The following is a 16,838-nucleotide window of genomic DNA, read 5'->3' as shown; positions in this document are numbered from 1 at the left end:
TCTCATATAACATTGAAAGACAGACGGATAGAACATAGTACTTTATCTAGGATAATATCAGTTTCAAAAGCATAACATCAAATACAAAAGGCAGAATACAAAGAAAAAGGGGGGGGGGGGGGGCATGGGGGCTTAGTCTGTTTACAAGTCACGGGTAGCTGCTGTCTGAAGGTGACTTTTCATACCAATTTTGAAGGAGGCTAGGGATTTGCTCTCCTTTAGGGCTCGTGGAAGGGCGTTCCACATGTTGATGGTATAGCAGGAGAACGAGTTAGTTTTTGAGTTTTGATGACGGCGGAGGCGCACAGTCTCAGGCGCTGAGCGACGTGGAGAGTGAGACACCGCCGTGTTGATCGTTGCGACGGTCGCATGAGCCGACTCAGCGCCGTTACCGAGTTATGTGCCGTTATGGATAGGCAACTAGAATAGTAAATCTTCGTCCATCCGACTTTCGGCACCTCCGCGCGGTCCAAGTGGATACAACCGAGCGCTCCCTACCTCCTTGCCCACCACTGGCCCCCACCGTTGCGCTCAGGGTCTCTGGGAAACGCCAGGTGAGGTCGCCGTCGCGCACACGGCAACCACAACAACAACAACACAATGCAGTTGTCAAACTGTCATAAACAACACGTTAGAGCAGAAGCCTATTAAATTACAGTTGGAACAAGATGGAGACTTTGGTGGGATCAGAGGTATGTAGCAAATAATGATCTCGTTTCTAATGTTCGTCACGTCTCCCCAGTGTAAAGCTTCAGAGTAGCATTTACTGCTAGTGGAAGCTAAACTGCTAATATTAGCAATGCCACAGTCATTCTATGTTATAATGTTACAATGATATTAACGGTAACATTCTAATGATATGTTGTCTCTATTTCACGTACTGAACTGTGATTCTGGAAAAATCTAACGGTGAATTGTAGTTCCAGTACTTCTTTGAATTGTGTACAAAGGACATCAATGGAAACAAGCCATAGGCTTTATTGGGTTTAAAATCCTATTAGCTAGTAGAGTATTATGTTTTAATAAAAAAAGGAAAAAATAAAAATAAAGCAACAATAGCCAATCTCACAATTGCAGCATAATGGGCATTGGGCATGCAGATATCTTTCTTTTATGTATCTATTTACTAATTTAATCTCAAAACATTTACTTTAACTGGCAAGCATTTTAAGCCTTTCCATTGTAGTGTTCTGATACTATAGCCTAGATGGATTTATAGTTAGTTATTGTGAATCCATTTTTGTCTCAATAATTCAGAAGCGCTATATAAGGTAAATAATTAGTGTGTTATTATTGCAACGCTATTTAATATGAAGACTTACAGCTCATGTCTGTCTGTCTGTCACACCTCATGCTCCATATTTGGGGTGTGAATTGATGTCTTGATGACATCAGATGATCCCTGATGTCATCAATGCATATTGACTGATATTTTTCACCAATATTGACTGATATTTCACCGATTGTCTGTCTGTCTGATTGATTGACTGGATTTTCTAATAATCACTTTTCAGGAAAACAGAACCTGTTGTTCTGTGGCTTTCTTTACTTTCAAAGGGATAAACTACCCTACGCTACTGGCAATTACGTACTTGTGTTATGCTAAATGAGCCATCAAACTGTTTTACTTTTTATGGCTGATAATTACATGAAACATGTTTTAAAATCAAAGCTAGAATATGAATAAAAATCAAACCAAGTTTGAAATGAGCAGTGGTGCGTGTGTGTGTGTGACTCAATAGTGCCACTTGGTCACCAGTGGTAGGCTATGGCAGCTCATGCTACAGACAGATATACATGCATAGTAACATACATACAGACGTCACTCTTAGGAGACGTGTTGAGGTGCAATATGCTATTCAGCAAATAGACAACCCTGATCTTTTTTAGAAAGTATGCAAGCATCAATAGGCTACTGTACTGTACATTCACGTCAAGAATTGAAATAATTTGAGAAATCATGGCAAAGCTATCCGTTGGGGTCCAGGGATTACGTTTCAAAACAAATTGATGAACAGAACTGTTGTGAACAGAGATATTTCATGAACCCACAATGATTTTCTTCTTCTTTCTTATTGCCAATCTACAGCCCCTAGCGCTATGTCACTGAAGGCATCAGAATGTGAAGAGATTTTTGAGGGCAGTCAAGAGAAATACAAAGCCATTGTCATCAGCACAGAACCTCCAGCGCACCTCATGTAAGTTCTGCCGATGATGTTGTATTGTCACGATAACATCGTTCTATTTGTATTATTCTTTTGTTCATATTTTTGAAGAAAAGGATTTTAACTCTTTTACTGCTTCGGACGTTCCCATTCGCCCGGATGTTGAACCAAGCGCGCTGCCAATACGGCTCGTTCTTTTTACCGTGTCTGATGACTGTAAGCTGTCGCCGCCGTTTACAATAAAAACATCTCCCGTAACACTGCTCTCAAAAATCCACCGCACGTTAGCAATAATGGAATCCCAAATCCCTTCCTGGCTGTTTTCTGTGGATCTTATCTAGAAAATGCATTTCTATGCTCTGAATGTATGGCAAGCGGAGCGGCCCAATTCACATTAATTCTTGCGTAAGGCTGCCCTCTGCCGCCAGCTTGGCTCAAGTACACATATCCACGTCCATTGTAAAATGAATTAGTTTGGAAATTATCAATAGATCATTTTCTATAACATCGCAAAGGTAAGCTGCTTTTTGCTGGCACCAGCCCCAATAAATAAATAATAAATCTGGCAGTGATGGGGTGCTATGGTTTAGGGATGTGATAAAAAGTCGTTTTCAAAATTGAAAATAATAATAATAATAATGCCTTGTTCAAAAATGTTATAGACAAACAGGGCCAAACACTTCATAATGACTGATGGGTTATAATGATCATATTAATACATTATAATAATGTATAGTGTATCATAATGACAGTTATAATCCATTATAGTGTATTATAATTAGGTGTAATACAAATTTATATTGTATTATAATAACAGTTAAAAGGGTCAATTTGTTTCTTACCGATACGGGGTACTTTTGTGTTAATGGAAAACTAAGATATTTTGATGTGGTGCGGTGTGGTGTAGTGCAGTGTGGTGCTAAAGCTGCAGTGGAAAGGGGGCTATCATGGTGCCCCTGTAGAATGTGGTGAGGATGGGAGGAGGAAGTTGGGCTCTTCTGACCCGGTGCAGAAAGAACCGACGTTTCTGTCCTCTCTTTACCGGAGAGGCTGTGTTTGAGGTTCATGTCAGAGTGTTCGTTATCTGCAACCCCAGGAACTTGGTGCTGCTCAGTACCTCCACTGCGGTGTCATTTATAAGCAGTGTTGTGTGGCTGTGCCGGTTCCATCTGAAGTCAACGATGAGCTCCTTTGTCTTGTCGACATTCAGGACCAGGTTGTGTGTGTCGCACCACAGTCTCACTTCCTCCCTGTATGTGTCCTCGTTGTCATCTTTGATGAGGCCCACTACTGTTGTGTCGCCCCGCGTATATCACCATTTGGTTAGTACTGAACCTAGCACAGGAGTCATGGGTCATCAGGGTGAACAACCCTTTTCCAACCCGCACAGATTGCGGTCTGTTTGTAAGAATGTCCAGCAACCAGTTACACAGGAGTGCCAAGGCCCAGGGGGTCCAGTTCGTCAACCAGTTGCTGAGGGATAATAGCGTTGAATGCTGACCTAAAGTCCAAGAACAGCAGAAGCACACTGGTGTAGGACAGAGGCAATAGTGTCACTTGGAGTGATTTGCACGGTAGGCAAACTGGAAGAACGTGTCAAATTTGTATAATCCTAGTATAATCATAATACCTGATGATCGTGTTTTAGGGGGCAAAAAAATTAAATAAAATCACGGCACCCTGTCTTTAAGAAGAAGAAGCATGTTTGGCGTCCCCTGGGGGTTGCCAAAGATCACAGGGCCTTGTCTGTTTATAACTTAGTCAAAATAATCCAAAAATGGTAGAAAATCATAACACATTTCTAAGCACTGTGTGACTGTTCCATTTCTTCCTAAGGTTTGATGACAATCATCCTGCAGTAAACAATGAGAATCCCTCCCAAACAGAAGTTCTGCTCCCCATTCATCTAGACATGGAGACATTGGAGATGAAAGGTATAAACACTGTCACTGCTTCAACAGGTTTCACAACAATCAATTTATTGCGACCGTCAGGTCGCAGTTACTATCAAAACCTCCACCGTCTGTCCGTCGCGTCGCGTCACACTTTTGCCCTGCTCATATCTCTGCCACCGTTGCCCCTATCAATGCCAAACTTTGCACACACACTCCTTGGCTGCCAAACCACAACCTCAATTCTCACATGGCCCTCTTCTAGCATCACCATGAGGCTGATTCTTGCAAAACACATTTTTGGACACTGGTCCTACTCATTTTGCCCTAAAATCACGCAGAGCGGTACACAAACATCCTTGGCTGCCAAACCACAACCTCCACCCCTCATTTCTCACATGGCCCTCTTCTAGTGCCACCATGAGGCCTCACTAAAATCACGCAAATCGGTACACAGTACGTCTACACTCATGTCATGAACATGGATCTGTCCCATATAGCGCCACCATCAGGCTGATCTCTTCAAACACATTTTTGGACACTGCTCCTACAGATTTTGCCCTAAAATCATGCAGAGCGGCACACACACTCCTTGGCTGCCAAACGACAACCTCCTCATTTCTCACATGGCCCTGTTCTAGCGCCACCATGAGGCCGATTCTTGCGAAACACATTTTTGGACAATGCTCGTACAAATGTTGCCCTAAAATCTCTAAAGTCATGTCATCAACATAGATCTGTCCTATTTCCCATATTACCTCCTGATTGGCTACCATTGCCTTCTAAAGTTTGTGAATGCGACCTGACGGTCGCTTATCTCCCGATTTAGGGAGTCTTACTGGTGTAGGTAAAATGAGATTGGTAGTTTCCAATGCTTGATTCATACTGTAGCTGCGTGTCAGTTTTGTGCGCCTAGAACATTTAGTAGAACCTAAGTTTTCAGAAACGCGTTACGCCTCTAATAAGTTATAAATGTAATAATCTGAAATCATTAACACCTGTAATAATGTAGTTATTAACGGTTTGGTTCGTCTAAGCAAGAGATATCATATTTTGACGAGAAAAATAGAAGACATTGATTTACATTTTAGGGATCCTGTGGTCATCATCATGTTATTCTTCTGTTCCTAGACTTCTTGCACGTGGTGGTGTATGAAGACGGGGATTCTCCCGTACAGGAGAGGAGCCCCAGTCTGCCCCAGGACGAACCAGAGCAGCCCCCACACATTAAAGAGGAACAGGAGGAGATGAGCACCAGTCTGCCCCAGGAGGAACCAGAGCCTCCACACATTAAAGAGGAACAGGAGGAGCTTCTTCAAGGACCAGAGGAGCCTGGTGGATCAGTGTTGGTAGCAGGGAAAAGCATAGATAATGATGAAGAACTTGTCTCTTCACACTGTTCTGAAATTGGAGTGGAAGTTGAACTGGGATCTGACACTGAAGTCACCGATGACAGTGATGAGTGGGAGGAGACCAGCACAGGTCAGTCAGCTTCAAACACACTGAATCATGTGCCCGGCGTAACGTGACACAGTGCCGCTGAGTGCAAAACGCATTCCTTATTGTCCCACCGACGCAGTTGTTAAAATCACAGCCAATTTTGTGAAAGGAGGTGATGTTGTCTTAAAATGAGGGGAAATGAACTGGTTGGAATAACGTCTTCCTTTTGCGTGCCATGTCCAACCGGGGGAAACTCCCCCTGTCAGGTGAAAAGAAGTGACTTGGACTCCTCATGCATAGAAGGAAGCATGAGGTCAGTCCGTTGTCTCCCCAGGTTGGCAGAGGGAGTGTAGCGCTCAGGATTACATTAGATAATTGACACCGGGTGAAAAATGGGATACAAAATCGTGGAATAAAAAGAAAAATGCATTAATAAATGGATTAAAAATAACCTAACTGAAGAGTAGGAATGTGATTATGTAAAGATATCACAGATATCTCTTGGTCATGAGGAGATAATATAGCTACAGGCGGAAGAAGTAAAACCTGCTCAACCCATTTCTTTCCATCCAATCTGAACACAGCACTCATGTTCATCAATTGAGGTGGCATTTCAACCACTGGAAATAGAGCAGATGTTTCTGGTGCAGCTCTAGCAGTCTGGTCCAATGACCAAGTATAAATGAAGCGCAGACAACAGGAGTTTTAAAACGTAACTATTTGGAAGTCTCATTGCCTCACACTACAGGATAATCTTATAACTTTACATTGTGAGATTGTCTTGATGGTTCGTAACACAATAGAAGATTTATTAATTAAGATTATCAGGCTCACCAGAGGAACACAAGGGTGGGCACTATGAGATGTGATCACATGCAGAAACAGCGGAGCCTTGCTTTGACAACGTACATATTTATTTTCCTGGCAAGACGAAAAATGGCATGTGCTGTTTCAAACTTCCTCTCTTTAAATGCATGCCCGTCTCATTGTACATGTTTATCTCGGTTATATACTGTTGTCCCACTAAGACAGTAAGGATAATCTTGCAACCCAATCACTCCTGATTAGCCTCGGACGGGGAACAGTCCTGACTCAAAAAGCACCCCGTTTATCCTGCAGTGTGATCCTTGCTTTGAGAAGCCAGGGTTAAGAGACTTCCCTTCAAATGGCCTGCTCTGCTCTAACTTTGACCTGGAACACATCATTATGTTTTTCCCATCCTTTTGATGTTATTATAATTAATCATTAATCTGATGATGGAGTGTTTACAAGTACTCCTCTCTCTCTCTCTCTCTCTCTCTCTCTCTCTCTCTCTCTCTCAGGAGTGAGGTCCCAGTCTTTCTTTCGGCTGAAGACACACTTGCGTCGCCACACTGGACAAAAATCTTTCCACTGTAAACACTGTGACAAGAGTTTCAGTCGGGCAGATAGCCTGAGGAGGCACCTTAGCATACACACCGGAGCAAAAACATTCCACTGTAAACACTGCGACAAGAGTTTCATCGAGTCCGGCGCTCTGACGAAACACGAACGCGTCCACACCGGAGAGAGACCTTACTATTGCGATCAGTGTGACAAGAGATTCAGTCAGTCGAGTAACCTGAGGACACACCAGCGTATCCACGCAGGAGACAAACGTCATACTTGTGAACACTGTAACAAGAGTTTCAATCAGTCGGGTGACCTGAAGAAACATCAACGTGTCCACACTGGAGAAAAACCCTACTATTGTAATCAGTGTGACAAGAGATTTAGTGATTCAAGTACTTTTAGGAAACACCAACGTGGCCACACAGGTGAAAAACCTTTTAATTTTAACACAGGTTTCAGACGGTAAGGTGGCCTTAAAGTAAAGGAAGTGACAGAGTGACCTGAAGAGATAGTGGAGAAGCATATGAGATAAAATCTTTTTACAGCTGCCTACCCATTTACTGTAAATACTGTGCTTTGAGTATTTTAGAATTAGTTTACCTCCCCCTTCCAAAATGCATGTATTCATGTCACACACTTATAGCACATATTCTTGAGAATTGGGACAAAACCTTTAATTTGTATATATGTTTTTTATTTATTCTTGTAATTATGCCGGGAAAATATTCTGTATTTTAACCTTTTTATATGTATGTATACGTACATAATAATATCTGCAGTATACCTATTACTATTATTATCATCTTTGTTGTAAACCACGCCCACTGCTATGCCCTATGTCAGGGGTCCTCAGTGTTTTCAGGCCAAGACCCCTTAGTTGAGAGAGAGAGATGGAGCAGGGACCCCCACAACCTGTTAATAGATTCCATATAGTTTCATCTTTTGACAGCACAATCATCACTGTATTTTAGATTCATGTCAATTTGAGTTTCCATATATTTTAACCACTTGAACCGTCAATACTTATAAAACTTTAACTATCACTCTGTACATGGTCTGCTCTTTTTCCCCTCTACACCAAATCTTTATGACGAAAATAGCCAATCCACAAGCTCACAAGCCTCGCGCTGCTTGTAGATCTGCTATTTTTGGCTAAAGTTATCTGAATATGGATGCTAGGGTTCAAGTGGTTAATTTAAAAATGGGGGGAAAAAAAACAAAGATTTGGAGGACCCCCTGTAGTAACTCTGAGGACCCCCTGCTGAAGACTTGTGCCCTATGTGGTCAACAGTCTGCTCATATCCCTGCACTCACTTAGTGTTCTGTCTGCCGGGTCCTGATATTTGAACCTGGTACATCCTTTTGCAATGTCCTAGAGCCCACCTGACTTGTATTGGCAATGAGCTGATAAACCAAGGGCCAGAGTGTCCAATTGAATGAATGTGATTGATTTTTACCACACTTTGTTTTATGTTAACAATGGACAAATGTGATGTTTGCCACCATAATGATCTACCATTATTCATCATTTGTGCGTGCGTGCGTACATGCACTGGGGGTGGGACTGCTTGCTTTCTGTACAAGACAATGTAAGTGGGCAGATGATAATGGCAGAACTAAACACAACATTGTGCTTGACCATGATATCAACTGTTTTGTTGTGCTATTGTTTTTAACAAGCAGGTCATTTGCTTATTTATCTGCTTATCTGATTATTCTTTTCCCCCTAAATTTCTAGAACACAATTTTGTAACCCATTTTTCTTTTCACCCGGTGTAAATTGTTTAATGTAATCCTGGACGCTACACTCCCTCTGCCAACCTTGGGAGAGCAACTGACTGACCTCATGCTTCCTTCTATGCACGAGGTGTCCAAGCTGACGGGGAGGAGTTTTCCCGGTATGGACGTAGCGTGTGGAAGGAACACGTTATTTCAACCGCTTCCTTTCCCCTCCATCAGGCGCCCCGGCTGGCCAGGGTGAGGCAGTGTAGAGAACAGGTTTACTGTATTTTTAAGGAGTGGGCCTACCCTAGGAGATACATGCAAACAACATGCAAACTCCACACAGAAATGCCCTTTCGCCAACCCCACTGAGGGTATCAGCAGTGTTGCAATGGTCCGGTCACACGCATACAAGCTGCCCCATATCTTTTTTTTTTTTTTTTTTTACTAGGGTCACGCCTCCCACGCTCAGGGGCATGCATTGATTCAAAATAACTGCCAAATTCACACCTGGCGTTTCAGGTGTGAATTCAGTAATTTAAATCACCACAGGGTGATTTAAAGTACTGTCTCCCAAAGACTGGGTGGGTATTGGCAAATAAAAGAGCAGTTTCCCCCCCTTTTTTAGATGTCAGCGGCCGTTTAACACAGAGTTGAGCCTATATGCTTATCAATACACCATTGTCTGAACCTGTTAACGCCTGCAATGTAGGTGTTAAGCGACATGCGCGTGGCGTCATTAAAACCGCGTACCCCAAAAATGTAATCACCATTGCAACTCTGGGTATCAGGTTATCCTATCATAACAAACTATATTGTTACATTAGAGGTTAAAAGAAATGGCAAATGTTCCTTTTCATATATTGTAGGCCTATGCTCCATTTATATTTTTAGTGAGAGAGGTCGCGTCCCCATGAGGTAAATCCATATCTATACTATAATTTTGGAGATGTCTGAGTGAGTGTCTGAAACCGCGTTTCTCCTCAGTGGCTGGAGCAATTGATCTGAAATCGCATCACCATTACCATATGAACACACCTGACATAACTGTGAAGCCCGTTTGTCACTTTCACAAATCGTATGCTGTATATTAGCATTTTTATGGTGTATCTATATCTATTTAGCCTACAGTACCTTTTGTGACCACACATGTTAAGGGAGGGGCGCTGTTGTTCAGGCCATGCACAATCACACACAAACCCACACACACACAGGGGGGGGGGGGGGGGTTGTGCAGGCAGGTGGGCGGGCGGGGGGGGGAACCGTATCTCTGTAGCCATTAAACGAAACGGGTTTCTTACATTGATGCTCCTACATCATGCAAGCACCAGTTAAAGTTACTTTCCATCCCTCATATACTGTGTGCACAGTGCACATCCCATAACCCACACACTGCACATCATTTTGGAGCTCATATCTTTGAACGGGTAAGGGCTAGTTAGATTAATCCATATGTCATGTGAATCACTTTTTTTAATTTCTAAAATTGGAGGAAGATTGGGCCTGAAATTGGAGGAAGTGTGGGCCTCTATGTCAATTTGGCTATTATTTCCAAACTATAAGGAAATTTACAAACCATTACTTGACACATTATGAGACCATTTTCCAAATATCGTTTTCATATTTTTTTTCCCATTTATTTATTACTATTATTATTATTTATGTATTTTAATTATTATTATTATTATTATGTAATTATTTAGAAAGGCTACATTATAGTTTCTGGATGTCTGACACACAGCTCTCCCTGATGCAAAAGGGAACGAGTTCCAACCCTCACCCAAGTGATCAGTTGACATTTATATATTGAAACTAATACATCATAATATACTAATACATCATTTGATATTATTTAAGATATTATCAAGCATGTAATTACATGTCAATGACTGACTGTAAAGATCTTTGCACACGGCTGCGTGTTTTCGGCCGAATATCGGCGCGGATTCCGGGTAACGTAAAGAAACATAACCTCACGTTGTCCAATTCGCAGCCGTTTTTCGCCTTTTTAGCAGTGTCCTTCCAGAGCCACCATAGTTGTAGTTTTGTTTCTGCAATGGCGACGGCCGAGTTTACGGAGCGGTTGATCCATCTCGTTAAGCAGCACCGAATACTTTATGATAAACTATGTTCAGACTACCGAGACACGGAGCACAAAGAAAGATTGTGGCTGCATATTGCGGACCAACTTGGAAGCCAGAATGGTAGGTACACTACCGATAAACACATTATGTAAAAAAAAAAAAAGAAGATTGTGTTCTATTGCTAGGCACTAGGCAGCATTTGCTAATGCTATTAATTAAAGTGAATATTTATAATAAAATTAAGAAGCAAAATTCCGCACACGATTCTAGGTGGTTGCACACTGCCGCGTTTTTTCGTTGCGTTTTGGAAATCCGCGGCCCGTTTTTCAGGCCAAGAGAGGAGAGGGGGAGAGTGCGCAAGGGCCATGGGACCCGCAGTGGCGACGGTTGCGAAAACAGGAACAAAACAACCCTGGTCCGAAAATAAATATCAAACGGGCGGCAGTGTGCAAACGTGATTGACCGTCTGTTGACACAACGTGAGGTCTATTTATTTTATTTTATTTACGTGCTCCGAAATTCAGCCGAAAATCGTTTGGGTATCCAGCAAGTTGTGGCCCGTGGGGAAGGGATGTGCTGTGTGCATAATATCCCATTTCTCTATTCATTCAGCCCCGTTGGGGATTAGGACAATCTTGCACAGAATGTGAATGAATGTTACGGTGTTATGGTGCTAGTCATAAACCGTTAATTAAAGGGTAATACCACTCATTTTAAACATTGAACTATGTCATTAATATACTTTGATATACTTTGGAGTAATGTGGAATAAAGAACCCCCCTATAGGCTATTCTGTGTTGCCTAGAACTGGAGGATTGATTGTGGGGTTTGGTCTGCAAAGTACACTTTAGGGCAGGGGTCTTCAACCTTTTCAGGCCAAGGACCCCTTAGTTGAGCGAGACATGAAGCAGGGACCCCCACAACCTTTTCATAAGTTCTATATAGTTTCATAGTTTGACAGCACAATCATCTGTATATTTTGGATTCATGTCAATTTGTGTTTTTGGATATTTAACCACTTGAACCATCAATACTTAATAAAGTTGACTTTCACTACTACTTAGTAATATGCTCTTTTTCCCCTCTACACCAAAGCTCTTTGCCAAAAAAATAGCCGATCTACAAGCTCACGCCTTGCAGTGAGAGGCGTTTTGAGCTTGTAGATCTGCTATTTTTGGCCAAAGTTCTCAGAATATGGTCATGGACGCTATAGGGTTCAAGTGGTTAATATAAAAAAGGAGAAAAAAAGTTTCTATCACACAAAGATTTGGAGGACCCCCTGTAGTGACCCCCTGTTTAAGGCCCTTGCTTTAGGGATATGGAAATGCCATATCACGATTATTGTGACGAAAGAAATCACGATTTACGATATTATCACAATAATCTAAATCCATTATCGTGGGGCGGAACATTTGCCAAAAAAATAGAAGATCTACAAGCTCACAAGGCGTCACGTCACGCATTGTGAGCTTGTAGATCGGCTATTTTTAGGCAAAGACATTTGATAGAGAGTGAAAAAAAGACTGTATCGAGTATGTATATTATAAGTACCTTTTACCAATTATAGAGTGGTACCGGATATGCAGCTCAGCAAATAAAAGGTGAATTGATCCCAGTGCATGACGGAGGACGATATCACGATAAATAAAATCTCCACACTACGATTATCGTTTTTTTTTATCACGATAAACGATAATATCGCTTAGCGTCCCATCCCTAGTACACTTTGATCAAAGCGTGTACTTTGAGTTTGCAAGTCCAACCCCACAATCAACCCAGTCAAATAAGAAAAATCTGCTTTTTTCTTATTTCCACACAGCTTCGTCTCTGAGGTATATTAATGACATAGTTCAATGTTGAAAATGAGGGGTATTCCCCTTTAGTTGCTTGCATGCGTTGACTTATAATATCATTTGTTTTTGTGTGACGTTAGTTAAAGCTGTGAAAGACAAGTGGCGTAACCTGAAGGACACATACGTCAAAGAAAGGAGGCGGGAGCCAAAGGGTAGAACTGGACTGAGAGGTAGAAAGAAAAAGAAGTGGAAGCATTTCGACTCGATGTCCTTCTTGAGTTCTACTACTGCAAATAGAAGGTAACGTGGCCTGTCCAGAAATGCACCACAACATTTGTGATGCTTCCAGCGGAGTGCAACGGGATACAGGTCAGGTGGGCACTGGGGACATCTGGGCATCTCAATGTAAAATTGGATATTTTGTCCAAAATGTTATTATTTTTGTAATAATAACCTATGTGTTTGTGTGTGTGTATATATATTACAGAAATGTGTATAAGCAAAATAAAGTATGATGTTTTAGCAACTCAAGTTAAGCTGGTTGCACACTGCACTGCGTTTTCTCATTGCGTTTTGGAAATCCGAAATCCTCGAAAGCATTTTTCAGGCAAAGGAGAGAGAGAGAGAAGAGAGAGAGCAAAGGACCCAGTGGTGACAAATCAAAAAAAAAAAAAAATCAACCCTGGTCCGAAAATAAATACAAAACGGGCGGCAGTGTGCAAACGTGATTGACATAACGTGAGGTTGATTTTTTTATTCACGTGCTCCGAAATTCACTCCGATATTCGGCCCGAAAAACGCAGCAGTGTGCAAAGACCTTTAGTTTAATAAATAATGTAAATCATGAGAGCATAACATAATGACGGATGTTGTTATTATGTGTTACATAACCTTGCGTAGTCGCTCATAAAGTAATACAAGTTCATAATGTAATAACATCTCATATTGTTGAGAAAAGTTACTATCATAATAATCAGTATATAATAATCAGTATTATGTCTGTCATTGGGCCTCATTCACCAATAACTTCTTGGGTGAATGAGGCTTCAACTCAACCGGGTCTGTTTGGGTTGGGATGCAATTTTCAGACCTTTTGAAACCTCTAAAACAGTGGTTCTTAACATTTTCATATCAAGGACCCCCATTCGGCAGACCCCCACCTGAAAATATTTCCCAAGATTCCAAGATTTATCCAAAATGTTTCAAAAATATCAGCTCTCAAGATGCCTGAAGAAGGTCTTTGACCGAAACGTTGCATTAAATAAAGAGAGTTTTTTTGGCAAGTTGAAGATGGTGTGCGGGCCCTGTACTTCTTGTGCATGTTTGAAAAAATATCAGCTCAAAATGGGCTGTAATGGTAACACGTTGTGAGCTTGTACCGTAGATGGGCCATTTTCAAACAAAGTATAAAATACCCCCTGGAACTTCCTAAAGGACCCCTGGGGGTCCCCAGACCACACTTGAGAACCACTGCTCTCGTGCTCTGAGTCTAAAGATATGATAAAAAATATTATTGTAATTTCAGTCCTATATTATACCACTGTAGAATTGAAGTAACTTCAACAATAAAGTATGTGTGCACAAACACGTCACACTTTAGAACTAAAAGGCCAGCCTAAGAGTGCTATCCAGTGTGCGTAGATTTTGTCCTAACATAAGAACAAATCACAGATAAGAAAACATTGGTCTATGCCAAAATCTTCTTAAAAACTTCATAAGAGGCTCTAAGAAGAAATTTCTTCATAAGAACCATTGGTGAATGAGGCCCATTGTTAGTATCATGGTCAACATAAGAAGTAATAATAATAATACTACTACTAATAATAATAATCAGTATAAGAAATATAATCAATAATAAAGACAATTTTCCATCGAGGTGCCCAGATGTCTCTAGTGCCCACCTGACCTGTTACCGGTGCAATGTATTAGCTGCACATGTGAGTACAGCCCTCTCATTTCTGCAAATATTTAATTCTATCTTTTCATGGGACAACTCTGAAGAAATGACACTTTGATACAATGTAAAGTAGTCAGTGTACAGCTTGGATAACAGTGTGATTTTATTTTCCAATGCAAATAACTTGACACACAGCCATTAAGTAAAGTAAACCATTAAAGCACCGCCTTAACCCTCTTGGGCATGGAGTTCACCAGAGCTTCACAGGTTGCCACTGGAACCCTCTTCCACTCCTCCATGACAACATCACAGAGCTGGTGGATGTTAGAGACCTGGCTTGCGCTCCTCCACCTTCCATTTGAGGATGCCCCACAGATGCTCAATAGGGTTTAGGTCTGGAGACATGCTTGGCCAGTCCATCATCATTACCCTCAGCTTCTTTACTGGAGAGCCATGTCCTGTGGTCTGATGAGACCAAGATATACTTATTTGGTTTAGATGGTGTCACGCGTGTGTGGCGGAAACCATGTGAGGAGTACAAAGACAAGTGTGTCTTGCCTACAGTCAAGCATAGTGGTGGGAGTGTCATGGTCTGGGGCAGTATGAGTGCTGTCGGCACTGGGAAGCTACAGTTCATTGAGGGAACCATGAATGGCAACATGTACTGTGACATACTGAAGCAGAGCTTGATCCCCTCCCTTTGGAAACTGGGCCACAGGGCATCTGTGGGGCATCCTCAAACGGAAGGTGGAGGAATGCAAGGTCTCTAACATCCACCAGCTCTGTGATGTCATCATGGAGGAGTGGAAGAGGGTTCCAGTGGCAACCTGTGAAGCTGTGGTGAACTCCATGCCCAAGAGGGTTAAGGCGGTGCTGGAAAGTAATGGTGGCCACACAAAATATTGACACTTGGGCCCAATTCAGGGGTTTACTCACTTTTGTTGCCAGCGGTTTAGACGTTAATGTCTGTGTGTTGTTATTTTGAGGGGACAATACAATTACAGTTATCCAAGTTGTACACAGACTACTGACTGACTACTCAAAGTGTAATTTCTTCAGTGTTCATTGGATATAATAATTCATTAAATATTTGCCGAAATGAGAGGGTTGTCACTTTCGTGAGCTACTGTAACTCAGATGGCACATAACTATTTTCAACAGGTCAGATGATAACATCCAGGGGGGTGATGATGACAAGAAGGAGGAACTGAAAAATGGAACTGAGGAAGGTGGCATCACACAGACAAAGAAGGAGAACAGCTCAGGGGAGGGCAGCTCAAGCAGCTCAACCCCTCCAGGTAGTGGAGGTGCCAAACGGCAGAGGCAGGCAGAGAACGTTGACAGCCTAGAGAGATACCTCCAGCGACAGCAGTCCCAGACCTGGCAGGACCTGCTAACTGATGAGGTGTCCACCTTTCTCAACAGCTTGGCCCCCACTATGAGAAGACTCCCCCCGGAGAAAATGTCCATGTTAAAAATTAAGATGCTGGAATTGGTTCATGAGGCTGCCTTTGGCAAATCAAATGTTTGAATACCGGTATATGTGCTTTCACAAAATGTCAAGATGCCACATTTAATTGTTTTTATTTCATCACCCTGTTCAGATATATGTATTTGTTCATATTTAAAATAAGCTAGAGTAGCCAAATGTTAATTATAATTTGATCATTCCTGTTCAGCTGTGGATTTATTAATGTTTTAGTCTTTCTTTTTTTGCAATGGTTCTGATTCTGCTCTTCTGGGCAGCAAGTTAAATATGTATTTAAAATAAACAAGTTAATTGATCTTTTGCTCTTTTTCTTTATTTACAGAAAGTATAAGAATGTGAAAACAATGAATATAACAATGGCAATAGTAATGTGTAATGGGAACTGATTTGAAAATGTCAGCAGTGTACAATATATAGCTAAAGTGACTTAATAATGTCATAAAGTGGCTAAATAATGGCAACTATATATACATTGTCTGACTATCTAATGACATTGCTGCATGGGTACAAGAGTGTGTAAATGTAATTGTCCTCTCTAGAGTGTGATTGCACGGCGCACACAGTTGCGACTGCCACTGTAGCGGCCCAGCAGGTGAGACAAAATATTTCTTGAATGTGTCTCGAATGTCGAAAGCCTCATCAGATGCCCGGTTGCCCCTTGACCTCTGAAGATCCTGCAGACTCCGAGTCATCAGAGTCATCCTGGCTGGCTTGGTTCTTCATCACCCTCGGGCACAGGTAGTTTTGTAACATGCAGGTTGCTTTGATGATGCCGTCTACCAGATCAGGTTTCAACTCCAAATGGCCTTTTTTAAACCCTGAATCTCTGAGTCAGGATAACAAACTAACACATTTTCAGAGATGCGACACGACAGGCGGAGGTTGAAGATGCACTTGTCCTCATCAAGGCGCCTTCCACCGTAAGGGTCGGAGCTGGTATGTCTTCATTGGAAAAGCCTTGTCTGCCACAATGACGTGACCCTC

General features: G+C 41.8%; 2 protein-coding genes across 2 annotated transcripts; both read left to right on the top strand.

Annotated features, from left to right (window-relative positions):
* The first annotated feature begins 568 nt into the window (after window positions 1-568).
* On the top strand, window positions 569-8,402 carry LOC308303913 (uncharacterized protein). The gene is made up of 4 exons (XM_080748431.1): window positions 569-692; window positions 4,002-4,099; window positions 5,189-5,539; window positions 6,820-8,402. The coding sequence occupies exons 2-4, from the start codon at window positions 4,078-4,080 to the stop codon at window positions 7,332-7,334; spliced, it is 888 nt and encodes a 295-aa protein (XP_080604557.1). The 5' UTR covers window positions 569-692; window positions 4,002-4,077; the 3' UTR covers window positions 7,335-8,402.
* A 2,244-nt stretch (window positions 8,403-10,646) lies between these two features.
* On the top strand, window positions 10,647-16,052 carry LOC308304108 (uncharacterized protein; the record flags this gene model as incomplete). Its single annotated transcript, XM_080748667.1, has 3 exons — window positions 10,647-10,794; window positions 12,609-12,768; window positions 15,527-16,052. The coding sequence occupies 3 exons, from the start codon at window positions 10,647-10,649 to the stop codon at window positions 15,894-15,896; spliced, it is 678 nt and encodes a 225-aa protein (XP_080604793.1). The 3' UTR covers window positions 15,897-16,052.
* Between the last annotated feature and the right edge of the window lie 786 nt (window positions 16,053-16,838).

Source organism: Nannobrachium achirus (genome assembly GCF_963921795.1).
Source record: "Nannobrachium achirus genome assembly, chromosome: 19".
NCBI lineage: Eukaryota > Metazoa > Chordata > Actinopteri > Myctophiformes > Myctophidae > Nannobrachium > Nannobrachium achirus.
This window is presented reverse-complemented; position numbering and strand designations above follow the sequence as displayed.

What these genes read in the sequence shown, in the direction of transcription:
- LOC308303913 (XM_080748431.1), top strand. Translation starts at nt 4,078, where the DNA reads ATGGAGACATTGGAGATGAAAG. An exon ending in GGAGACATTGGAGATGAAAG is followed by an intron (nt 4,100 to 5,188) that starts GTATAAACACTG and finishes TTCTGTTCCTAG; the next exon opens with ACTTCTTGCACGTGGTGGTG. An exon ending in GTGGGAGGAGACCAGCACAG is followed by an intron (nt 5,540 to 6,819) that starts GTCAGTCAGCTT and finishes TCTCTCTCTCAG; the next exon opens with GAGTGAGGTCCCAGTCTTTC.